Source organism: Budorcas taxicolor, chromosome 9 (assembly GCF_023091745.1).
Source record: "Budorcas taxicolor isolate Tak-1 chromosome 9, Takin1.1, whole genome shotgun sequence".
NCBI lineage: Eukaryota > Metazoa > Chordata > Mammalia > Artiodactyla > Bovidae > Budorcas > Budorcas taxicolor.
In genome coordinates this window covers 11,241,951-11,268,723 of record NC_068918.1, presented here as the reverse complement: position 1 = coordinate 11,268,723, position 26,773 = coordinate 11,241,951, and the positions used below count along the sequence as shown (strand labels likewise).

The 26,773-nt window shown below is 44.0% G+C and overlaps 1 protein-coding gene across 1 annotated transcript in view; it reads left to right on the top strand.

Annotated features, from left to right (window-relative positions):
- The first annotated feature begins 334 nt into the window (after positions 1 to 334).
- ELOVL4 (ELOVL fatty acid elongase 4) overlaps positions 335 to 26,773 on the top strand; it is a 37,865-nt gene continuing 11,426 nt past the window's right edge. The window contains exon 1 of the mRNA XM_052645982.1: positions 335 to 434. Coding sequence (XP_052501942.1) covers positions 335 to 434 — 100 coding nt within the window. The remainder of the gene's footprint in view (positions 435 to 26,773) is intronic.

Below are 26,773 nucleotides of genomic sequence, written 5' to 3'. Positions count from 1 at the left end.
CGAGGAGACTGGAGCGGCGGCGGCGGCGCGCGGCGGCAGACCTGTGCAGCGCCCGGCGCGCGCGGCGGCGTCTCCTCCGCTTGCTTCTCCTTCCCTCCTCCTCCTCCCGGGAGCCTCGACGGCCCCTTGTCCTCCGCCCGGCTCCTCGCCGCCTCGTCCCCGCCGCCGCGGCGCCCCGAGGAGGAGGCGAGGACGCAGCTGCGGCGCCGCCGCCGCCGTTAGACGGGGGGACTCGCGGGGGAAGGGGGTCCCCCGGCCGCCGCTGCCGAGGCCAGCCCTCCCGCGGGGTCTCCGCTTCCTCCTCGCGTCGCCGCCGCGCCCGCTCTCGGCCGGGATGGGACTCCTGGACTCGAAGCCGGGCAGCGTCCTGAACGCGATGTCCACGGCGCTCAACGACACCGTGGAGTTCTACCGCTGGACCTTGACCATCACAGGTAAAGCCGCCTCGTCGCCGTCCTCGCCGTCCTCGCCGTCCTCGCCATCCTCCCCCGGGGGGGGGGACCTCGGCCTCAGCCCCGACTGCCCTCCGCCCCCCGCCCGGCGGCTGTTGGGGTGTTGCGGATCCGAGGAGCGGCGGGCGGGCGGGCGGGCGGGCACTGGTTAAATCGGATCCGAACGTTAAGGCGCTCCCCTCCCCCGGCGCCCGCACGGTTTCCCTCTTGAGCTGCTTCCAGCGGGTCTCGGCAGGTTTCTCGGATGCAGGCGCTGCGATCGCAGCTGGAGCCTGGCGCAGGCCCGCCCCACCCTGTGGCCGCGCACCTGCCAGGCTCTGACCGTTCTCTCCGGCTCTGGGCTCTGCTGTAACCTTTAGGAACATTCCGCGGTGGGGCTCGGGGGAGGGGACCAGGGCCCCGGGGTGGGGGTTGGGGATCGCTGTCCTTTTGGGCTCCCGGTTGCCTTGACACACCTGCCCGTAATTTTCTTGTCTGGCCAGTCGGTCCGCAACATCGTTTGGAAGGAAAAGTCGGAAGCCATTGTTCGGCTCCTTGAACCTGGGAGGGGGTTAGTTTCTGAGGCTTTTTCATCTGCACGGAGGTTCCAAGTGATTGTCTGCGAAGGCTTTGCGCAGTGCAGTGCGGTCAGGGGGAGGGGGGAAAGCTAAAACAACCGGGAGAGAAATGGGGAATCTGTAGGATGGGGGGGTTCTCTACAGCAGCACCTAGAGGTGGTCCCAGAAACGTGCATGGGTATCATTTTCTTAAATTGGCCAACTTTTCTCTTTCGCCGTCGCAGTTTGACAGGGATCCTTAGTTAACTGAGCTAGGCGGCTTTCCTGCCTAAGGGGACGCAGTTGTTATACTTTACCATTTATTTTCTTTATTTGCTTCAGTTACTTTTGGGTTTAAAGCATTTACAAAATTTTGAAATAATAAACGAGGCTAACAGGATTTTAGGAGGGATCTTATGTTTTATCATTTGCCAATCCTTTTTGCAGTATTGCCCTGCATGCCAACAGTGGAGGAGGTTTACATGACATGTTACCATCGTGCCTCCCTTCCCTAGAAATGGAAATATATTCCTGTAGTTTGGTGTCTGTTGTATAGTTTGGTGTTTGTTGTTAGAGGCAATGGTTGCAGCATGAATATGTTGTGGAAAAAAAAAAAACGTATTCTGAAATTATTTCTGTGGGAGACAAAATGATTCTTTGGCATTTCCTCGGTTTTAACTTCTTCAGCAAAGTTCTTTTTCAGAAGATGTTAAGTTTGACAGTGAGAAATAAGCGATTTAATTAGCTGTTGCACTTGAAAATGGTTAAAAAGCAGTTTTTAATGGAGTCATTCATTTTTGAAGTCTCCCTTCTATGTAGTGTCCATTGAGGTTTTGTGGTACCTATAAAAACTGGGAGAGATGTATCGTTTCCTTCATCTCTGTGATTTTGGTTATTTAAACATTGCATCAGGGTTTCCCATTACACAATTGTGCCGAGCTGAACATCAGGCAAATTGGTTGGCAGATAATTGCACTTTGCATATTTCAGACTCCAGACATTGTCAAGGTCCTCCAATCTCCATATAGCCAGCCACACCCAGGACTTCTCGTGCCTGTCTGTCTTCCCTCCCTCAGAGCTTTCCCACCTTTGGGAAGGCTCAATTTCAGAACCATTGAGAGCAAATGTAGAATGTACCTTTCTGTGATGGTTAGTTCCTTCCTAATGATGCTGGTATTAAAAAAAAAATCACAAATGAAGTGGGAAATCTCGTGCAGTTGCCTCATGTGAAAGCTTCCCGCTGGCCTGTGAAGGGCAAATAAAATAACATATTGTGGACCGAGCCTGAGAAACGAGAGTAGCCACCAGAAAGAAGTGCCTTCTCACTAGCAGGTCAGAGGGAAGGTATTTGCCCATGCTCTGGCTATCCGCTTACGAAACCTGAGACTGCTTCCTTGCCTTCTGTAATGAGCTACCTAGTGTAGGTAGATGGTATTTCTTAACCAACTTAGAGGCTTAGTGGGATATAGTCTGCTCTGCCTTGCTGCTGTGTAAGGAGGACTATTTCAGACTCAGGCAGAAGAGCTGGTCTGAACCCAGCGCTGCCCCACTTCTTCTCACCCTGTCGCCACACCCCCGCTTCTGTGCTCTCCTGTCTTGATTCACACGACTGATTCCAGGAGGCCCTCCTTCCTATAATTTCATGAATATCTGGGTGAAGGAGTTTCAAAGTAGAAAAGTAGCTTAGGAGATGAGGCTGAAGAAAAAGTTGATGAATCTGGAAGGAGGGTAAGATGAAAGTGGGCAGAGAGAAAGATGGTCTTGAGAAATAGTGTTGAGTATGGTGAAAGGATGCAGATCCTCCTGGGAGAGCAAGAGATGAACAAGGCTGCCTGCCCTGGAGTGCTTTCATCCCCACGCGGTAGCTGTGGGCTTCTTGCTTTCTGTTCTATCAGTTCATTAAATGTTTCTCTCCCCTGAAGTGTCTGCCTAAGTGTAAAGTTAGTGTCAAGGTTTCTGTCTAACTCTATCTACTTTGGGCAGTCTAATAGGAATAGTTACTCCTCTAATAGGGGAGTACGTTTGATGATTCCAAAGATTTTTGCCCTAGGGCGATGTCTGGAAAAATTAAAAATTTCGCTATTATATTAAATGATGGTATTTAATAACACATGTCCAAAGCAATGCATAAAAACCGGGCTTTTCAAAGACACATATCTAGCAAATGCAGAATATGTCCTGCAGTGTATGAACATGCAAAATGTTATTTTTACCATGTAATTAACAGTGTATACCTTGGAATTGAAACTGAAAGAGCTGTACTCTTAGAAAACCTGCAAAAATAATTTTTCCTCTGTATTTTTAGGTATTTTGAACAAGTAAGTGAGTCTTAGTTTATAATATAAAGGAAAGTATAGACTGATACAGTTATTTTTTAATACCGGTTGGTGGCATGAGAGTAGGTACTCTGATGTCATTGTGGTATTTTCCTTCTGTTTTTTCATTTTATGAATACATTAAAATCATTGGACTGGGATCCTAGGTTTAAAGTGTATATCTACTGAAGAAAAATTGTATGTACGATTTGAAAACTGATGAGTCAATATCCCCGACTTACAAATACTCTAATTATCTATATTTTCCATTGCATTTGTTACTTTAGTAATTACTTATTAGTAGCATTTTGTGTTAGTAGCATTAACAGAAATATCTTAGAAAATTAATAGCCAGCATGTCCACTCTAAGGCCAGTTGTCTCTGGAGGTACTATATTTCTTTTTGACAACGTGTTTGTTTGTAAACAGTCATTGTTCATGGAATATGTTTGCACATTTCATGTGTGTTGGGCAAGGCACTGCTCTGCTGCTGCTGCTGCTAAGTCGCTTCAGTCATGTCTGACTCTGTGCGACCCCATAGACAGCAGCCCATCAGGCTCCGCCGTCCCTGGGATTCTCCAGGCAAGAACACTGGAGTGGGTTGCCATTTCCTTCTCCAGTGCATGAAAGTGAAGAGTGAAAGTGAAGTCGCTCAGTCGTGTCCAACGCTTAGCAACGACTGCAGCCCACCAGGCTCCTCTGTCCATGGGATTTTCCAGACAGGAGTACTGCTCTATGTTCACTAATATAGCAGACTATAGTTGGGTGAAAAATGAGTTGTCTACTTGGGAGTTGAGATCAGAGTGGGTAAATGAGTAGGACCTGAGATCAGAGTGTGAAAGGCCAGTCTATCTGACCTTCCCCCTCACTTTGGAGGGTCAGATGGGAGAAGAGAATGTGTGGTCCAAGAGGATGGAGGCCTCTTGTGGGGTGATGCTGAAATCTGGAAACGAGGCTTGTATAAACTTTTATTCTTATCTGATCACTTGCCATGTGCTGGCACTGTTCTGGGCTCTGGGATAGAATGAGGACAAGTGGTCACCACCCCAGGCAGCTTGTGAAGTCTGGGGATGACGCCCATTCCAAATTCCTTGCTGTCATGGTCTCAAAGCAGTGTGGTCAGAGTCAGGGTCAGGGTCAGGCCTCGCTAGAGCCTGGGGAAGGTCAGGAAACTCCTCTGCTCTCCGTGTCTCCACTTCCACTTGCCTGGCAGTCTTGAGTCGTGAGAGGAGTGTATGGCTCTGTCTTTAGAGTATTTAGGCTGTTTCACCATGTGAAATTGATGTGGATGCTGTTGGAGAGTGTTTATTAGGTTGACTAAAAATGGATGTCAAAACTAAAAGTCCATGGAAACTAAGAATGAGTTTAAGGGCCAGCGAGTCAGGCAGGTGTGCCGAAACTTGAGGGCTCACGGAAGGGGGTGTTTAACTCAGCTCAGAAAGGCAAGGGTCTGTTCCTCAGTTTCCTGGGCCCCAGAGGGGCATGGGTCTTAAACAGGCTACTCAGTTACACTGGGGCTTCCCAGGTGGCGTTAGTGGTGAAGAATCACCTGCCAGTGCAAGAGAAGCAAGAGACAGCAAGGGTTCAATCCCTGGGTCAGGAGGATCCCCTAGTGAATGGTGCCCCACTCCAGTATTCTTGCCTGGAAAATTCCATGGGCAGAGGAGCCTGGCGGGCTACAGTCCATGGGGCCGCAGAGTTGAGCACGGTTGAGCACAGCAGAGCATTTTTTGCATTGATCTTGTTATTTGTCACAGTTAATGTATAGTTGTTTTCTTAAAATCCACGTCATTATCTAAAATAGGTTTTCTGTTTGGGCTAGCGTGGGAGCTCATCACTTTCAGTGTTCCTTTGAGAAAAGACGTTCTAAGTTCGAGACAGTGAAAGACAGATGCACGTTCCTCTCCTGACGTGGTGTCTCCCTTGGGCCATGTTTGCAGCGACGTCCTGCTCTTACCTTTTCTCAGAGCCTCTCTGCAGCCTCCAGGAAGTCCCTGCCGCGGCAGGGTTTTGTTCGGTCCTGGTCTCTGATGCCTGCTACTGTCGTCCATTCCCCCAAAGTGTCCAACCACAGGTGAAACGCCAGGAGGGGAAACCAATGCATGCTCTGAAACTGGCATTGGGACACAGTCTTACACAGTTAGTCTTGGCTTTGGGAAACAAGGTTTTAAGAACTACATAGATAATTATATCGAGTGCTTTTGTGATCTTAAGAGCCACAAGAAGTTGGTCATCCTTTTAAAATTCAGTGTTTTGTGTTTTTCTCAAGTCCTATGCTAATGTCATTAGTGAATGATTTAATGTTAACCAAAGTATTATCTTATTGAGTCACGTATTATTTCGAATTAGACGTCTGTGGTCACATACAGAAGAGTTGGATAGCAGAATCTGTTTTTTCTCACGTTGAGGTGGCTCTTTTTTCTTTTTCCTTACTAGGACATTTTTTTCCTGTTCAGTTAAGGTGCCGTTGTTTCATTTTCCCTTAGAATGAGAATGTATTACAATATATATGTTAAAAAATTATATGGATCTTGACTTTTAGAGAAGAGAGGGGAGGAAGAAATACTTAGCCTCTCGAAACCCAGTTTCCAGCTCTCCTGTCTATGCTGGTCCCTGCCCACAGGCCTGTAGCTCGAGCCAGCCTGGAAGGCTCGCGCTTGAGTTAAACAGGTGCACTTGATGTCGCTGTCACACTGCCCTTGCCTTTCCTGCCCTTTTCCCTGGTTCCCTTCCCACATGCCCTTCACCAGGCCCTGGCTCAGTCTCCCTCCCACGTGGAGCCTTTCTCAGCCCTGGTACCCAGCGCAGTTTGTTGCTCCATCTGACCCCATTACCCTGAGCGATCGCTCATGTACCTCCTTGGTGCAGTTTCTTCTGAGACTGTTTTCTTGCACTGTTTTAACCTTCATTATTACTTATTTTTTCCCTTCTTTGTACTTTTCCCCCCAACACTAGGGAGAGCCCATACGTTTGTTGACTTGACACGACTCCCTTAATCTAACTTGATTTCAGATAGTGAAATTTCAGATACATTCTGATTGATAAATATTAGTAAGGCTTGGATTACACTAAATTATGGAGAGTTTAAGGGGTTACACTAAGCTATGGAGCGTTTAAGAATGATCTTTATCATAAGTTAGTCTTAAATCAATCAGTGTTGACACGATTTAATGAAGGAATCAAACCATAAAATCAGTAGCACAGAATATTCTCAAGAGATGTAGAACCGGATGCCGTTCTTCCTCTCTCTTCATCATCTGCACATAAGCACTGTGGTGTGTGTGCAAGTGAGGCGGGCACGTGGTGTAGGAGATGGAGAGGGCCCTGGACTGGGGCTTAGACTTCAGGCTTTAGTCCTGGACCTGCAACTGCCAGTGAGTGTGTATAGCAGGCACTTTGCTTTTCCAGGTCAGCTTTTTTCATCTGAAAATTGGGTTGAATTAGGTAATCTCTACGGAGAAGGCAGTGGCACCCCACTCCAGTACTCTTGCTTGGAAAATCCCATGGACGGAGGAGCCTGGTAGGCTGCAGTCCATGGGGTCGCTGAGAGTCGGACACAACTGAGCGACTTCACTTTCACTTTTCACTTTCATGCATTAGAGAAGGAAATGGCAACCCACTCCAGTGTTCTTGCCTGGAGAATCCCAGGGACGGGGGAGCCTGGTGGGCTGCCGTCTATGGGGTCGCACAGAGTCGGACATGACTGAAGCTACTTAGCAGCAGCAGCAGGTAATCTCTGAGGTCTCTCCTGGCTCTTAAATTCTAAATATAGGTGCAGCTTTTAAAAATTCTTTACATAGATAAAGCAATTTCAAATAAACATATACTGATAAGTAATTGAAAACCTGACTCCAGGCAACAATTCCAATCTTCACCAGTAAAACTGTTATTAGTGCTGTGTAAATGTTAAAAATAAGAGGTTCATGTTTAGTCCTTTTCACTTTCTCTTATCTGCTCCATAGGGATAGGTGAAGGAATAAAAAACACAGAGATACAGATATTTAAGCCCCTGTGTTTTTGACGTAGTACCTGTCTGTTGCTATAATACTCTACTCTACTTTAATGATCTAGGTATTTCTCAAACAACCCGGAGTTAACTATTTTGTCAAAAATAATAACAGTAACATTAAAGAATAAGTTTATTATTCTGAGGATGGCTTTTACATGGTTTTGGAGAAGTTACTCATGATTTGAGGGGGCTCATATTTCTGCTTGTACAATGAGAAGATTTGAAACTGCATGTCCCGTTAAGGCCTTTTTATTGAATTCTCAGAATATCTCCTAAAGCAATGGCTTAGATAGTCTAAATTTAATCTTACTTCATACTTTTTTTTCTATAGAACATGCAAATTTTATCATACATTATTAGAAAAGATTTTCATTTTTAAGCACTTTTTGAGCATTTCTAACAAATTTGGAAGTATGGCTTAAATTTTTTGTAAAATTGCTACTAATATGTAGCTTTTAACATACAGGGAAAACAAAAGAAATTAAGTGGTTTTGGTGTAACTGTGTTCCTTAACTTTGGTTAGGCACTTCGGTATTAAAGGATCTTTTGTCATTTATTCTCCTCCATGGAATATTGTAATTCTTAAAAAAACTCAATATAATACTTCATTTGTGATCACATTTAATTAGAATTTGAAAGTCAAATGCATTAATCCACTGAGGAATCAGTTTCTCGTTGCTAGATGTGATCTCATCAGAGCATTTGTGATTTTTGAACTAGAGTATTTGAAGGAGTAAGCTTCTCTTTTTTCATTTTGTTTGTTTATCAGATGAAAACTTAGGCACAGGCATGTATTGTTAAAGAATTTCATGTATATTTGTTTACCCATATTCAGAACAGCTCTGTTTATAATGGCCGAGAGTGGAAGCAACCCAAATATCCACTGATGGGTGAATAGATAAACTGTGATACATGCGTACAGTGAAATGTTATTCAGCCTTAAAAAGAAAGGAAATTCTGGCACAAGCTACAACATGGCTGAACCTTTTGGACGTTATACTAAGTAAAAAAAGCTAGTCAGGAAGAGACAAATACTTGTGATTGTGAAGTCCCTAAAATAGTTATATTCATAGAAAAAGAAAGTAGAGTGGTGATTGCCAGGGGTTGGGAAGGTGATGGGGAGACAGGGAATTGTTTAATGGATATAGAGTTTCACAAGATGAGAAAGTTCTGGAGGCTGATTGCACAACGATGTGAATACATGTAACACTAATGAAATGTATACTTTAGAAACGGTTGAGATAGTAAAGTTTACGTATTTTTACTACAATTTTAAAAAGATTTTCATGTGTTGCAAAATTAATACAGCATCTTCAGAAATGACCTTTCTTTGGTGTTCATTGCCAAAACACTAAAAGTGGGTTTTTTTTGTTTGTTTATCATAAAATGTCTCTCTTTGTGGAGTATTCATAGCTGTTGCTTTTTAAAAAAAATACCCAAATGGTACTAGAGGGCTTCCCAGGTGGCACTAGTGGCAAAGGACCCACCTGCCAGTGCAGAAGATGTAAGAGATGTGAGTTTGACCCCTGGGTCGGGAAGGTACCCTGGAGGAGGGACTGGCAACCCACGACGGTATTCTTGCCTGGAGAATCCCATGGGCAGAAGAGCCTGGTGGGCTGCAGTCCATGGGGTTGCAAAGAGTCGAACATGACTGAAGCGGCTTAGCACGCATGCATGCAGATGGCTAGGAAGTAGCAAGTGACAGGGACTGCGACCTCGGCTTTGTATTTTGCTTTGCAGGATTACCAAGAACTTCACAACTCTGGGATTTAGGCCTGGCAGGCAGTGATATTTTCCATGTTTAGAAGTTAAACAACTTGCACGTGACAGTGTAGTGGAAATGAATCAAAAGAGGTTGTTTCGTCTCTTAGCCCAGTGCCCTTGTTTTTCCCATTGCGCTTGCCCAGCAAGAAGGCAAAGTCCTTGGACATGTACCTTCTTATTTTACCTTACCTTACTCTGCTTTCTTATGGACATAGTATCACTATTTAGAATACTAAATCTGAACAGAGTCATTATACCACTAGAAGTAATCTAAAGAAAAGCATCTGAAATGCTTAATGGTGCTGTAAGGGCCGTTGTATGAAATTAAACTAAAGTATTATATATATATACACACACACATGCGTATATATGTATATATATTTGTTGTTGCTAAATTGTGTCTGACTCTTTTGTGACTGCATAGAATGGGGAAACAGTGACTGACTATTTTTCTGGGTGCCAAAATCATTGCAGATGGTGATTGCAGCCATGAAATTAACAGACGCTTACTCCTTGGAAGGAAAGTTTTGACCAACCTAGACAACATATTAAAAAGCAGAGACGTTACTTTGCCAGCAAAGGTCCATCTAGTCAAGGCTATGGTTTTTCCAGTGGTCAGTATGGGTGTGAGAGTTGGACTATAAAGAAAGCTGAGTGCCGAAGAATTGATGCTTTTGAAGTGTGGTGTTGGAGAAGACTCTTGAGAGTCCCTTGGACTGCAAGGAGATCCAACCAGTCCATCCTAAAGATCAGTCCTGGGTGTTCACTGGAAGGACTGATGTTGAAGCTGAAACTCCAATATTTTGGCCACCTGATGCGAAGAGCTGACTCATTGGAAAAGACCCTGATGCTGGGAAAGATTGAAGGCAGGAGAATAAGGGGACGACAGAAGATCAGATGGTTGGATGGCATCACCGACTCAATGGACATGGGTTTGGGTGGACTCTGGCAGTTGGTGATGGACAGGGAGGCCTGGTGTGCTGCGGTTCATGAGTTCTCAAAGAGTCAGACACGACTGAGCAACTGAACTGAACTGAGATGTAGCCTGCCAGGCTCTTCTGTCTGTGGGATTTCCCGGGCAAGAATACTGGAGTGGGTTGCCATTCATTTCCTTCTCCAGGGGATCTTCCTGACCCAGGGATTGAACCTGTGTGTCCTGCATTACAGGTGGATTCTTTACCACTGTGCCACCTGGGAAGTTCATATACCATATATATAATATAAAAAGTGGTAGTGGTATTTAGCCTGAGAAGGTGAAGGTGACTTCCATATTATGGACTCACCTAGGACCTTAAAAAAAAGTATATTCAAAGTGAATTATGAAAGTGTTTGCCAAACTTCATAATATAAGAACTAGAAACTTCTTAACTAGTTAATTAGTGAAGAGGAATTCAGGATCCATTATGGATATTCGGCAAATAGAACAGTTAGTAAGAGAAGATCTTAACCAAAGTTCCCGTTAAAACACACCTCATACTCCAGTAGCATCTCAGTGTTTTTTTGCTTTTAGTTTTTTTTAAAGCCACACTGATAGCACTAAGGGTGGTATTTGGACTTTGAACTCTCAGATTAGCACATGGAGGATGTTTTATGACTGCTTTTTCTGAGAAGCCCAGCAAAGTGTGAAAATGGGGTGAGAAGATTACTTGCCTGCATTGTGTCTTGGCTTCCTGTATACATAGCATTATTCTTCTCTATCAAATGTACATGTATTTAAGTCCATTTCTTCATCATAGAGTTGTTAAATAATGCCTACTGTGGACATTAACTTAGGTGATATTACCGCATTTTATAGTCCATAATGATCCTATACTAGAAGCTCAGTAAATAGCAGTGAGTTTTAAAATATGAAGATGATGTCTAAATTCATGGTTAAAAAGCATATATTATACACATGCATATACATCTTTCTCTCCCTGTGACCTATGACTGCCCTATATCTCCCCACTGACTTTTATGAATATGTAATTTTTTAAACCATGGATACAGATATTGTCTGCACATGGCAGGACTCACTACTGTTTATTGAAGTTCTATTATAGGACTGTTATGAATTATAGAATGCTATGATATGAATTTTATACACTTTGTATTATTTAATGTTTCTTAGTGTCCTTAGAAGAGGACTTCCCTGGTGGCTCAGTGGTAAAGAATCTGTCTGCAATGCAGGAGACTTGGGTTTGATCCGTGGGTTAGGAAGAGCCCCTGGGGAGGGAAGGGGCAGCCCACTCCCGTATTCTCGCCTGGGAAATCCCATGGACAGAGGCGCCTGGTGGGCTGCTGTCCATGCGATTGCAAGAGTCAGACACAGTTCAGTGACTAAACCACCACCATGATGAAGAGATAGACTTAAAACTGTACAACTAGAAAGTGACGGAGCTGGGATGGAATTGAGATCTTTCACCTCCGTCTTCCATTGGTGACCTTTGCATAAAGCAACACAGCCTTCTTACTCGTCCTGCAAATACTGCTTTATTGTCCAGTCATCATGGTGAACATTTATTGAATGTTTATTATGTGCCAGGCTCTCTGACCAGTGCTTCGTATGTGTCACACTTAATCCTTATACTCCTTTGGGTTTAGTATGTTACTATCCCCATTTCCTTTCTTTCTTTTTTTTTTTTTAAATTAATTTTTTTTGGAGCTTCCCAGGCAGGTTCGATCTCTGGGTCAGGAAGATTCCCTGAAGAAGGAAATGACTACCCACTTCAGAATTCTTGACTGAGAAGTCCCGTGGACAGAAAAGCCTGGCAGGCTATAGTCCACAGGGTCGCAAAGAGTTGGACATGACTTCACGAAGAAACAACAGCATGTGTGGGTGCTCAATTGTTCAGTCGTGTCCAACTCTTTGTGGCCCATGGACTGTAATCCACCAGGCTCCTCTGTCCATGGGCCTCTCCAGGCCAAGAATACTGGAGGGGGTTGCCATTTTTTTCTTCCAGGGGATCTTCCTGACCCAGGGATCGAACCCGTGTCTCTTGCGTCTCCTGTATTGGCAGGTAGATTATTTACCAGTAAGCCACCTGGGAAGCCCAAACAACAGCAACAGCAATTTTTATTGAAGTATAGCTGCTTTACAATCTTGTGTTAGTTTCTACTATCCCCATTTTCTAAGCAGATAGACCAAGCTTCTGGATAATATCCATCTAGGACCAACCCTCCCAAATTAAGCCTTCGTGTAAATGATCTGCACCTCTTATCACACATGGACTCGCTCACCTTGTCTGTGTTATTGCCTTTTCTCCTTTGAAGCTTCTGAGTCTGTCCCTATTTTATCTGCTCTCCATGAGAAATTTTATAATTTCTCTTGCTTTTCACCTTTATTGTGTTCTCTGTACAGATAAACTTGGAACCAGAATTCTTTTTTCTCTGCTGTTAACTCCTCTCTGCATTCTTGCAGGCTCTTGGGTGACTAGTATCAGCTGAGTTCATGAAACTCCACTCTGGCCATTGAACCCCTCAGAGCCCACAGCTTCCCCTCACCATGCTGGTGATGACCTCCGCTCCCTCCAGTCTGCCCATCACAGTCTGACCTCTTAGTCTTTTCTAGCTCAGCCTCCGAATTCTTCAAGAGCTGCCCTTTCCTTCAGTTCAGCTAGGCATTCTTCCAAACTGAAAGCAGCATCCTCTGCCCTGAGCCCAGAGTGGGTTAAAGCAGACAGACATTCCCCCTGGTCATCACCCTGACTCACCCCCCAGTCCTCCACTATCTTCAGAATGTTTCATTTCTAAAGTAAATCTCAGCTGATGACCTGTCCCCTTGTATCCAGACCTTTCTTCTCTGCTTCTGCCTATTTCATCTCGCTGATACCCCAAATCTTCCTTGGCTTGAAGAATGTATTAAGCATCAGATTTTAGACTGGTACCCAGAAGAGGTGGTATTTAGTTTATCCTTGTCACGGAGATAAGATCTTTCTCAAACTCTTCTTGACAACAGTTATCTACATTTGCTCATTAAAATTTTCTTTTAGCAAGTTTTTGCAAGTTTTGTTGTAGAGATTCATCAAGGAACAAGGGCTGTAGCCCTGGCCCTCATGATACTTACAATAATTGGAGGAAGACATTGACTGCATCCTTCAGAAAAGTAGCAGTTTCTCTTTGGGCTGCTTTCAGTGTACAGCACAACAAGAAGTCAGTGTTATTTTGTATAGTCTTTAGAGGCGAATGGATTTATAACAATATCGCCTGAATATTAGTGATTAGCTTCCAGGTGTTAAAAACATGGAGTTGATTTGCAGCTGTTGGTTCTAACTTATTAAGGAGGGGTGAGTAGTTACGGAGAACAGTGTGTAACACATACTTCTCCATGTCTTGACTACACTACAGAAGCTGCTCAGGGTCTCTAGCTGGTTGCTGGACTTGTGTTTTTCTTTTGTCTGTGGGAGGTTAAGGGCTTCCCTGGTAGCTTGGGTGGAAGAATCTGCCTGCAGTGCAGTGGTTCGCTCCCTGGGTTGGGAAGATCCCACTGGAGAAGGGAATGGCCGCCTCTCCAGTAATTCTTGTCCGGAGAATCCCAGAGGAGCCTGGCGGAGGACAGTCCGTGGGGTCGCAAAGAGTCAGACACGACCGAGACACTGACACCGCAATCACTATGTGCTATGATAGAAGAACAAGAATTTCAAAATATTAATTTAAAATTCTAAAATATTTTTAAGAATTTAAAAATAATGTTATTAAAATTTATTTAAGAGAACCATAGCAATGGCATGGATTTATATAGAATATTTAGGTTTTTGTCCACTCCAGCAGAGACTTTGTATTTCTTTTAGAATGATATTGATCAAGGACTCTTGCTCATTTTATAGGAATCAAAAGGGCAGTTTAGAAATATCCTGAATGTTAGGAATCTGTATAGTTATAACACTGAGTCACTTCGCCGTACAGCAGAGATTGGCACAACAGTGTGAATCAGCTACCTGTGTGCTCAGTCACCCAGCCGTGGCAGGTCCTTTGTGCCCTCATGGACTGTAGCCCACCAGACTCCTCTGTCCATGGGATTCTCCAGGCAAGAATACTGGCGCGGGTCGCCATTGCCTTCTCCAAAGGATCTTCCCGACCCAGGGATTGAACATGCGTCTCCTGGGTCTTCTGCACTGGCAGGTGGTTCTTTACCACTGAGCCCCCTGGGGAGCCCTGTAAATCAACTATACTTCAATAAAAATAAAATGTCTTGAATGTCGATTCTCATAGTAGCCGTAATAATAGTAGCTATTTTCTAGATACTTTGTGGCCTTCAGTGTGCTTGGGCTCAACCATTTGTGGGTGTGGCCACTGTGGGAACCTCTGTGGTTTTAGAGGTCGCGGTCACAGCCCCTGCCCTGTCTGGCATGGGACATAGTTAAACAGACAGCGCCAGGACAGTGTCGTGGCATGCTAGAGGCAATCGCAGCGTGCTTCAAAAGTTTCAGAAGATATTCATGTTTAGTGAATCTTAAGTGCAAAAAGGGTTCATGTTGGAGTGGCTTCCTACAGAGGGTTTTCAGTTTGAACCTCAAAGCAACTCTGTGATTTGGGTAATCTAGTGGCGCTAGTGGTAAAGAACCCACCTGCCAGTGCAAGAGGTGTGGATTCGACCCCTGGGTCAGGAAGATCCCCTGAAGTAGGAAATGGCAACCCACTCCGACATTCTTGCCTGGAGAGCTCCCTGGGCAGAGGAGCCTGGTGGGCCACAGTCCATGGGGTGGCAAAGAGTCAGAGGCAACTGAGTAGCTGAACACACACATTATCACCCCCCTTTTACATGGGGGAAAACGGTGGCCCAAGAGTTTCAGGTTCAGAGTCATGGGGCTGGAAAATGACTGATAGAGCTGGAAGCCAGCTGTTGTCAAGTCACCTCCTGTCCTCTGTCCCTTGGTGCCGTACTCCCTCTGCTTCGTGTGACTCCCCAAGCCGTCACCCAACTAAGATTATTTCCTCCTGTAACCACGCGTCCTTCCCTATCAATTCTGGGGATTGGATCTTCTAAAATTTTAAATTTTTACTAATTTTTCTTTTGATGGCCACTGAGCCACCTGGGAAGCCCTGTAAATCAACTGTCAGCTTAGACTACTTGCAGAAGAAAGTTCATTCTAACTGGTGGAAATCCCAAGTTCTTAAAAGCTTTAAAAGAAATAAGACTTTCAAAGAAAGAAGAGGCCTATAGAGATTTTTAAGAAAATTGCTTTACTATACATGGTTCGTTGTAAAAATTAATTACAGTTGTTTGTATACAAGTAGAAGTTTCCAAGGACTTGGGTTACTTCAAAACTATTGGACTAAAAATATTTTATTATTTATTAAGATCTGGCTTACATGTTCTTAAAAGGATGCTTTTGTTTTTTAAAACAACTTTTTTCAAATAATTAAAAATTTAGAGTTAGACTTGCTATGCATTTGCTCTCCTGAATAAATTATAAAATCTGCTGTGTTCTCAGCATATGTTATAAAATATTCTGTCTTCTCACTTTATAGTCTTCTGCTAAGATTAATTGCTGATGGCGATTTTTCTTTAATTTGCTTTAACTCTTCTCTTGGGAGAGAGGAGGATTTAGTGGTTTGATTATTGTTAATAGTAAAGACAGTGCTGACATGTGCTGAGCTCTTATTCTCTGTCAGACACTGTATGTTGTGTTTTACTCCTCCCGGCAACCCTAGCATCACCCATAAAGTCAGAGACTGGGTAGCTTGCTGGGGCTTATTCAGCTGGTGAATGAGAAAGCTGGGGTCATAAGGCTGCTAGTCTGACTTGAGAGTTCATATTCAGAGCCTAGAGAATGCCTCTAGGTTGGGAAGAAAAGGCCTAGAAGACACAGAGGGCTTGGCTCTTAGCCAGAGGGGCTCAGATGATCCCTGACATAGGACCTACCTGCCAGGTGATCCCTGACCCAGGACCCACCTGCGTGGAGATTCAGAGGGAACAGGGTGCCACAGAATGAAGGGCCTGTGGCGTCCACGTGTGCTGGGAACGTACCCATTTAACTATCACCCAGCAACTTTGTGAGACAGTTATTTTTTCTCATTAAAAAGAGTTGGGAAGAACAGTTGATTCTGCGTCCATAGAGTCTGTTGCCCATCCCCTCTCTTGGTCCTCACGTCTTTTTCTATTTTCTCTTCCTTCCTATCTGGTTGCTTCGCAGCCATCGATCCCACTCTTCCCTTAGGTGTTCCCCAGGGTTCAACCTTCATTTGTTTTAGTCTTTCATTCTGTGTGTTCTTTCCCTTGTGACCTGAAACCCTGGAGGGGTTCTCACTGCCAGTGACTCCTCGGTTTCTGCGGCCCTGGCAGTCATCTGCAGCTCCAGACCCTGCTGGATACCTCCCACTGGGTGTCCCACAAGTGCTTCAGACAGAAGAGGTTTAGAAAGCACCTGATTACCTCCTGCTCCTCTTCCTTTATGCTCTGTCCCAGACCCACAACTTCACCATATGTGCCACCAACCGGGCCAGAAATCTGGGAGTAACCCCGAGCTTTTCTTTCGCTCTCACTTCTCACATCCACATCAGCCATCAAGCCTGTAGATTTTGCTCTTGTGACTTTCACATCCGCCTATCTTTTCCATTGGCAGTGCAACCGTTGAATCCAGGTTGCGCTCATTTCTTGCACAGTGTAGTGGTCTCCAAGGCTGGCTGCCCGCCCATCAGCATCAGCAGGGGAATTTGAAGGCTGTAGTGTTGAGCCCTACCCACAGAGATGTTGATTTGGTAGATCTGGGATGGAAACTAGGAATCTACATTTTTAATGAGCAGATGGTTCTTCTGTGGGCAACAGACAGATATTTGAGAACCACTGACCCAGCTGGTTTTCCTGCCTTTCCCCTTCAGTCCATCCCCTCCTGCCTCCATCAGCATCTGCTGAAAGCCACATGTGGTCTCCAATCTAACCAAGGAAGCATCTCTCTGTTATCTACAGGACAAGTTCCAGCCTCTTCAGCAGAGTTTGTGAGACTCTCCCAGGTCTGATCTGACCTGTAAATCTCTGGTGATTTCCTGCCATCTTTCCTTGTATACATCCTCTACCTCGGGCTTCCCTTGTGTGTCTCAGCTGGTAAAGAATCCGCCTGCAATGTGGGAGACCTGGGTTGGGAAGATCCCCTGGAGAAGGGAAAGGCTACCCACTCCAGTATTCTGGCCCGGAGAATTCCATGGACTACTTGTATAGTCCATGGGGTCGCAGAGAGTTGGACACGAACTTTCACGTCACACCCTCTACCTCAGGCCTGCTTAGATTCCAGAGTAAGTGTTTCGTTTCTTGATTTGTGGCTCCTTGTACATATGGTTCTCTCTGCAGGAAAGCCTTCCGACCTTCCTGTCTGCTCGCCAGGTTTCTCCTCTTTTCTTCAAGGAACGATTTGGGCGTCAGCTCCGGAAGCTGCCCTTGTCGCCTCTCTCCTGTCCCCAGACTGGCCTCTGATGCCACTCTCAGAATCCTGCAAAGCAATTGATCGGTCATGTCTGTCTCCTCTAATAGATGATGCACTTTGAGAGGTCAAGGGCCGAATGACCTGCCCCCAGTCACTGAGCTCAGAAGGGATGGAAGGGCTGTTCTGTTTACTATGCTGGGTGATTTTTAAGGTGCAAGTCAGGTTAAGAATAAACGAAACTATTGGTGGGGAGGGTATTCAAGGGAAGCCCCACTTCAGATGGACCATTTTTTGGGTACCATTTTAAAAATAAAGGTATAATTTACACATAATAAAGTGAGCTCTTTTCTAGTGAACAGCTTGTGAGTTCTCTTGAGCACATAGTTGTTGACCATTACATGGCCTTTTAATATAGATAAAATTGTATGATTGTTGACCAAACTAGTGTTTGTAAACCAGTCTCACTTGGCATGAGCTTTGTGAAACACAGTGTTTTAGAGGGAAACAGTTTCTTAAGAAAGAAGTTAACCCTTAAGGGTCTGGAAGGTTAAGGTAATGTGTCTTGGTAATTCTTATTTTTAAAATAAAGTTCCTTGCTCCGAAACTTGATTTACAGTAACATTTAATTTTAGATTTTTTAACTTTAATTTAAAATTATTTTAATTATTAATACTTAAATAAAGGAAACTCATTTCCAAAGGAGACAGCTTTCTACTTATAGAAGGAGAGACCTCATGGTTAGAAATGTCTGAATTTATAGGCGTAATTTATTTTGCTAAAGCCCTTCTCATGGGTTCTCTGGAAGTAGAGAATAAATCTGGTGCCTCTTTAGGTCTTTCAGTATTTGATGAGGCCTCCTCTTTCGAAGGCTACACGTCCTTGGTCTTTCCTTGGTATTTGGTGTCGTGTCTTCCAGAGCATCGTGACCCTAGACCCGGTCTGCCGGATGCAACACCTGAGAAAGCGCGAGGCTCAGTGTGTTTATCTCTTGTCCTTCTTTCTGCTCAGGGGACTTCTGTAAGTCTCTCTTGTTTTCTTTCCCTTGAAGGGCCATGATGGATAGTCAGAGTTCTATTTGAAAATTTTCTGCGTGCCTATAATTTCGGGGAAAGATGAGTGGGCATGGTGACTGGGAAGGTGGGCTCTGCCTTCTCCTGCAGGTCTCTTGGTCTCTATGTGTCTCATTTTTAACATGAAGGGATCGTTTCTAAGTCTGAAATTCTACACATCTAATTTATTGTTGTTGTTCAGTCGCTCAGTCATGTCTGACTCTTTGCGACCCCGTGGACTGCAGCACGCCAGGCTTCCCTGTCCTTCACCGTCTCCCAGAGCTTGCTCAAACTCATGCCCATTGAGTCGGTGACGCCATCCAACCATCTCATCCTCTGTCATCCCCTTCTCCTGCCTTCTGTCTTTCGCAGCATCAGGGTCTTTACCAATGAGTCAGCTCTGCACATCAGGTAGCCAAGTATCGAAGCTTCAGCATCAGTCCTTCTACTGAATATTCAGGATGGGCAACATGAAAAGCTTAAAACTGTTAATGAAAGTGAAAGTTGCTAAGTCATGTCTGTCTCTTTGTGACCCCATGGACTGTAGCCCACCAGGCTCTTCTGTCCATATAATTCTGCAGGCCAGAAGGCTAGAGTGGGTAGCCATTCCTTTCTCCGGGGGATCTTCCTGACCCAGGGATTGAACTCAGGTCTCGAACCCAGGCCTCTTGCATTGCAGGCAGAGTCTTTACCATCTGAGGCATGAGGAAGGCCCAAAATTGTTAATAAATAGACTCAAAAATAAGAGCAAAATCAGCAGAATATGAAGGCCTAGACATGTTAGTAAACATATTAATAAAATAAAATATAGAAAGAAGACAATATGACGAATCAGCTGGAGTTCAATTTATATACTATTTGCGCCTTATTGACCCTCTCCCTCGCCTGTAAGAGCTTTTCATAGAGAGCATCCCCAAGAATGTTACATAAAACCCATTTGAATCTTGATATGCGTGGATGACAGAATCTGATTTCAGTGTTGGCAAGAGGGATAGTGTTTCAATAGAATTTTTCTTTTTTTCCACCCCTAATAAATTCATGGTGTGGAACCCCACCCATCACTGTGTACTGACAGCATCCCAGAAACATGTCTTCTTTTACTCTAAGACGCATGATCTGTATTTGGATCCCGTGTAACTCAAATAACTAGAGGATTTAATTCCTTCAAAATATTATTTAAGGGCGACTTCCCTGGTGGCTCAGACGGTACAGTGTCTGTCTACAATGCGGGAGACCCGGGTTCGATCCCTGGGTTGGGAAGATCCCCGGGAGAAGGAAATGGCAATCCACTCCAGTACTATTGCCTGGAAAATCCCATGGACAGAGGAGCTTGGTAGGCTACAGTCCATGGGGTTGCAAAGACTCGGACACGACTGAGCAACTTCAGTTTCACTTTCACTGGTGGATCAGTGGTAAAGAGTCCGCCTGCCAATGCAGGAGACATGGGTTCCGTCTCTGGTCCAGGAACATCCCAGCTGCTGTGGAGTAACTGAGCCCGTGCACCACGGCTGCTGAGCCTGTGCTCTGGAGCCCGGGAGCCGCGACTTCTGAGCCCATGGGTTGCAGCTACTGAAGCCCGCATGCCCTGGAGCCCTCACTCGGCCATAAGAGAAGCCGCCGCAACGAGAAGCCCCCGTAGCACAGTTAGGGAGTAGCCCCTAGCAGCCGCAGCTAGAAGGAGATAGCCTGTACAGCCACAGAGATCCAGCACAGCCAGCAGTAAATAAAGAGAGAAAAAGTGACTATTAAAAAAAATAAACACCAAACGCAGAAGAATAGGTCAGACCAGAGGCAGAGGGTGTGGGGATGGGGTGTTGGAGGATGGCCACAGGACGGTGTGATGCGCTATGAGGAGAACATGTGCTGGTCTGGCCGTGAGAAGTGGGTCCCTGGCCAGCAAAAACTGCTCGTTTTCTTAACCCAGTGTTCCTTACCTTCAATCCCATTCTTTCTCTCTGTGAAACAGTGAAAGCTGCTCAGTCATGTCCAACTCTGCGAACCCATGGATGGTAGCCCACCAGGCTCCACTGTCCATGGGATTGTCCCGGCAAGAATACTGGAGTGAGTTGCCATTTCCTCCTCCAGGGGATCTTCCCAACCCAGGGATCAGACTGGGATTTCCTGCATTGTAGGGGGATTCTTTACCATCTGAGCTACCAGGGAACCCTTCTTCTCCTTGCGGTTGTTGTAAAAAGTAGCCATTTTTAGAAGTCAGAAGAAAAACTCCTAAGGGGTCACCTAGTGTTATTCTACTCAAGGATAGTCCATGGAACATTGGCATAGCCTCACTTGGAACTTCTAGAAAGTGCAAAGTCTTCCTAAAGGTGAGCCGTATCCTCAAGCTGCTGAGTCAGAACCTGCATTGTAACTATGCTCCAAGTGATTCTTTTTCTTGTTGAAGTTGGAGAAGCGCTGATCGAGTTTCCCTGCCCCTCATCAGGCTTTACAGATGAAGGGAATGAGGACAAGTTGTGCCCTTAAGGTCTTACCCACAGCCACAGAGCTGGCGTTAAAACAGCCCGCCTGTCTGCTAGTGGAGTCTCGCACGCCTTCTCTGTTGCGAGTGTTTCTCCTTGCCCGCCCCCCGCCGCCTCTTTTACCCCTGTTGGCTTCTGTCGGTATTTCTTCCTGTCTAGACTTCAGCTTCTTACTCGTGTCTCTTTAAATATCTCTGTTGTGTGAGTAACACCATGCATTAAATGGGCATTTTTTTTTCCAAAAGAACTTTCTTTTATTGAAAGATTTCAGTTATTTGAAAAGTAAGTCCTGAATGAAATGGTAACTTTTATGCGGTTTGAGAGAGTCTGTTAAAGAGAGCCTCCGTTCTCCCACCATTCTGATGAAGCAGAGTTCATTGTTCTTGGTTTTACAAAATTATGATGATATAACCAATCATTTATGTCATGTGTAAACTTGCTATTCAGGTTTAAGGAAAATAATATTCAAGTTAATATTTTAAGCAAAGTTTGAGGCTTACGTTCATGGATTGCAACAACCAATGTGTGTTTTTTAGAACTATTTGCATTTAATGGTCATGAAGATCCCTGCAGTAGGCAGTGGGAACCCACTCCAGTATTCTTACGTGGTGAATCCCATGGACAGAGGAGCCTGGCAGGCTACAGTCCATCGGTTCCCAAGGGTAAGACATGATTGAGAATGAGCATGAGCTCTTGAAGATTCAGTTCATTTCAGTTCAGTTCAGTCACTCAGTCGTGTCCAACTCTTTGTGACACCATGATTCCATTGACATTCTTTCTTTTTAAATTTTTTATTAAACTTTTCATTTTGTATTGAGCAGGGCCAGTTAACAATCCAGTACTCTTGCCTGGAAAATCTCATGGACGGGGGAGCCTGGCGGGCTGCAGTCCGTGGGGTCACTAAGAGTCAGACACGACTGAGTGACTTCCCTTTCACTTTTCACTTTCACGCATTGGAGAAGGAAATGGCAACCCACTCCAGCGTTCTTGCCTGGAGAATCCCAGGGACGGGGAGCCTGGTGGGCTGCCGTCTATGGGGTCGCACAGAGTCTGACATGACTGAAACGACTTAGCAGCAGCAGCAGCAGCAGCAGCAGTTAACAGTGTTGTACTAGTTTCAGGTGGACAGCAGAGGAACTCAGCCATACATATACATACGTGTATCCATGTATCCAAACTCCCTCCCAAGAATGCGCGTTTTTATTTATTGTTGATTTGGGGGAAAGTTTGGGCCCACCTCTCTTAATTTTTCCCTTGCTTGCTGCTCGGAACTGCCTTTGAAGTCAATGGGAATTGTGTGTATAAGAGTAAGAAATAATGTAAAATGTTTGAAATTAGAAAAGCCTTACAGGTGAATTTATCTTCCTGTCTTTGTTACATAGTCAGTTCAGTTGCTCAGTCCTGTCCAGCTCTCTGCGACCCCATGGACTGCAGCGCACCAGGCTTCCCTGTCCATCGCCAACTCCCGCAGCTGCTCAAGCTCATGTCCGTCGAGTTGGTGATGCCCTCCAGCTGTCTTGTCTTCTGTCATCTCTTCCTCCTCCTGCCTGCAATCTTTCCCAGCACCAGGGTCTTCTCCAGTGAGTCAGTCCTTCCCATCAGGTAGCCAGAGGATTATAGTTTCAGCTTTAGCGTTAGTCCTTCTAATAAATATTCAGGACTGATTTCCTTTAGGATTGACTAATTTGATCTCCTTGCAGTCCAAGGAACTCTCAAGAGTCTTCTCCAACACCCAGTTCAAAAGCATCAATTCAAAAAAAAAAAAAAAAAAAAGCATCAATTCTTTGGTACTCAGCTTCCTTTATAGTCCAACTCTCACATCCATACATGACTACCGGAAAAATCATAGCTTTGACTAGATAGACCTTCGTTGGCAAAGTAACGTCTCTGTTTTTGAATATGCTGTCTAGGTTGGTCATAACGTTTCTTCCAAGGAGCAAGTGTCTTAATTTCATGGCTGCAGTCACCATCTGCAGTGATTTTGGAGCCCAGGAAAATTGTCTCTCACTGTTTCCATTGTTTCCCCATCTATTTGCCATGAAGTGATGGGACCGGATGCCATGATCCTACTTTTTGGAATGTTGAGTTTTAAGCCAGATTTTTTCACTCTTCCCTTTCATCGTCATCAGGGCTTCCCTGGTGGCGCAGAGGTTAAAGCGTCTGTCTACAATGCGGGAGACCCGGGTTTGATTCCTGGGTTGGGAAGATCCCCTGGAGAAGGAAATAGCAATCCACTCCAGCACTCTTGCCTGGAAAATCCCACGGACGGAGGAGCCTGATAGGCTACAGTCCATGGGGTCGCAAAGAGTTGACACGACTGAGCGACTTCACTTTCACTTTCACCTTCATCAAGAGGCTCCTTAGTTCCTCTTTGCTTTCTCCCTTAAGGGCAATGTTATCTGTATATTTGAGGTTATTGATACTTTCCTGGCAATCTTGATTCCAACTTGGGCAGCCTAGCATTTCGCATGATGTACTCTGCATATAAGTTAAATAAGCAGGGTGACAATATACACCTTTGACGTACTCCTTCCCCAATTTGAAACCAGTCTGTTGTTCCATGTCCAGTTCTAACTTTTGCTTCTTGACCTGCATACAGACTTCTCAGGAGGCAGGTAAGGTGGTCTGGTATTCCCATTTCTTGAAGACTTGTCCACAGTTTATTGTGATCCACAGTCAAAGGCTTTGGTGTAGTCAATAAAACAGAAGTAGATGTTTTTCTATAACTCTCTTGCTTTTTCTATGATCCAGTGGATGTTCACAATGTGATCTCTGGTTCCTCTGCCTTTTGTAAATCCCACTTGAACATCTGAAAGTTCTCAGTTAATGTACTGTTGAGGCCTTGCTTGGAGAATTTTGAGCGTAACTAGCGTGTGAGATGAGGGCAGTTGTATGGTAGTTTGAGCATTCTTTGCCATTGCCTTTCTTTGGGATTGGAATGAAAACTGACCTTTTCCAGTCGTGTGGCCACTGCTGAGTTTTCCAAATTTGCTGGCATATTGAGTGCAGCACTTTAACAGCATCATCTTTTAGGATCTGAAATAGCTCAGCTGGAGTTCCGTCACCTCCACTAGTTTGTTCATAGTGATGCTTCCTAAGGCCCACTTGACTTTGCCCTCCAGGATGTCTAGCTCTAGGTGAGTGATCACACCATCGTGATTATCCAGGTCGTGAAAATCTTTCTCGTACAGTTCTTCTGTGTTTTCTTGCCACTCTCTTCTTAATATCTTCTGCTTCTGTTAGGTCCATGCCATTTCTGTCCTTTATTGTGCCCGTCTTTGCATGAAATGTTCCCTTGGTGTCTCTAATTTTCTTGAAGAGATCTCTAGTCTTTCCCATTCTGTTGTTTTCCTCTATTTCTTTGCATTGATCACTGAGGAAGATGGTCTTAATCTCTCCTTGCTATTCTTTGGAACTCTGCATTCAGATCTTTCCTTTTCTCCTTTGCCTTTTGCTTCTCTTCTTTTCTCAGCTATTTGTAAGGCCTCCTCAGACAACCACTTTGCCTTTTTGCATTTCTTTTCTTGCAGATGGTCTTGATCCCTGCCTCCTGTACAATGTCATGAACCTCTGTCCATAGGTCTTCATGCACTCTGTCTGTCAGATCTAATCCCTTGAATCTGTTTGTCACTTTCACTGTATAATCGTAAGGGATTTTGATTTAGGTCATACCTGAGTGGCCTAGTGGTTTTTCCTAGTTTCTTCAATGTAAGTCTGAATTTTGCAATAAGGAGTTCATGATCTGAACCACAGTCAGCTTCTGGTCTTGTTTTTGCTGACTGTATAGAGCTTCCCCATCTTCAGCTGCAAAGAATATAATCGATCTTTCTTTAATTTTCTTTGTTACATAGATTATCTCATAGCAGAGTTCTTTTGCTCTTCGCATCCATCCCATGGGAAAAGCCCTCTAGTTTGTGGATGGAGGTGGTACACCCCGGCAGCTCCTTTTCTCGTGACCGGAAGTAGAGCCAAGCTTTAGGATTTAGGGGCTTTGTATTAGTCTTTTTCTATAATATGGAAAAATAAAGGTCTAAGTAGATCAATACCCCATGTTTTAAGGGGCGTTTTGACATAGAAAGATATGGGTGCAGAAGGATGGCATAGTGACATTAAAGAAGAGTGCCCAGCCACTAGTGAGACCACGGTGGCACAGTGCCTTCAACAAAAGCCATCCCACCGTCTTTTAAATTACCCTCCCTATAAGAGGACTACTATCCCTCCTGTCTTTTAAGTATTTTCGTTTATTTTTAGTTCTGGAATGTGTTTTGATTTGAGTGACGGAACCATAATAGATGGTAGGCTTCCACTGTAAACTATAAAGTAAAATCAGTTCCTCTGGTCTTCTATTCTTGTTCTCATACTTGTGTGTTTTTTCTTCTTCTTCTTCTTTTCGAGTCAGTATCCCATCCTTGCTGTTGTTTAGCCACTGAGTCTTGCCCGACTCTTTGTGACCCCATGGACTGTAGGCCACCAGGCTCCTCTCTCCATGGGATTTTCCAGGTGAGAATACTGGAGTGGGTTGCTGTTTCCTTCTCCAGAGGATCTTCCTGACCCAGGGGTCGAACCCAGGTCTCCTATATTCTTATCGGCTGAGTCACCTGGGAAGCCCCATCCCACTCTTCTAGCAACTCTTTTTTTTATGGAAACATAGTTATTAAATTACTTCCCAACTTTGGAAGCTATGTGATTAAATATTTTTGTACTTGTGTTTCACATGTTCTATCTTATTTTCTGTTGACAGTAATATAGGAACAGGCTAATTTATTTTTATGTAAAGTATTTTGAAAGATAATTATCTTATCCAGAGCTGCTTCACATATATATAAAACTGACAGTTTAAATAGAGAGACATTGTAATGAGCAATCAAATTACGTTCCTTTAGGCTAGGTTTTAGGAACTGGCTAAAATTTTTTAACTATTGAAAAATATATTATTTTCCTCAAAACACAACATAAAAATAATATGTATTACCAAGAATAAATTAGACGTTAGATTCACAACCTTCAAAATGCCATTTAGCTTTTAGAAATATAAAAATTGACTTCAGTGTCTTTTTATAATGTAAATTTTTATCTACCTCATATTTTATTATTATGCATCTCAGAAATATTTGTGGCAAAACTCTGTTATAAATTTGATTCAAGATTACATATTTGAATTTAAAGACAGCTGATTCAATTTAAATGAATAATGTGTTACATTGGAGATATATATTTACACATACATAAGGTAGGATTTATAGCTTTAGAGAAAAGCGCTTAAATTGATTATATTCATGGGAAAAGAATAAATTCATGTTCTCAGGAAAGAAGAATGTCTTGAATATGGTGGTTGCCATTTAAATAAATTATCAAACTGTAATGACCTGTAACTTAATCCTAAACTTAATTCAGTTATTACCATACTCTTGTCTTCAGTATCCAGATATCTTTCAGGGGATGGCGTCCATTCTCCAGACCTTTTCAGTTTACTAAGGTTTTCCTGCTTTTAGCATAGGAGAGGCTTCCAAACTGTGCTGATTTATTTCACATATTTAATATAGGGTCAAGTTTCTCCTTTAAGTATTTTCTGTCTATGAAACCTTTGATTAACTTTTCATCCCAAGCCTATTCTGTATTTTCAATGAACCTTGTTTCGTCTCTTTGTTGTCAAGGTTCTCTGTCAAATATATAAGGTGTACCATATCTAATGCAACTTCTCTTCCAAAAGCTACTCCCAGGAGTTACTTCTTGTTTCTTTGGTTTAAATGTCATGTATTTTTAAAATGTATATCTTTTTAATTGGAGGATAATTGCTTTACTGTATTGTGTTGGTTTCTGCCTTACATCAACA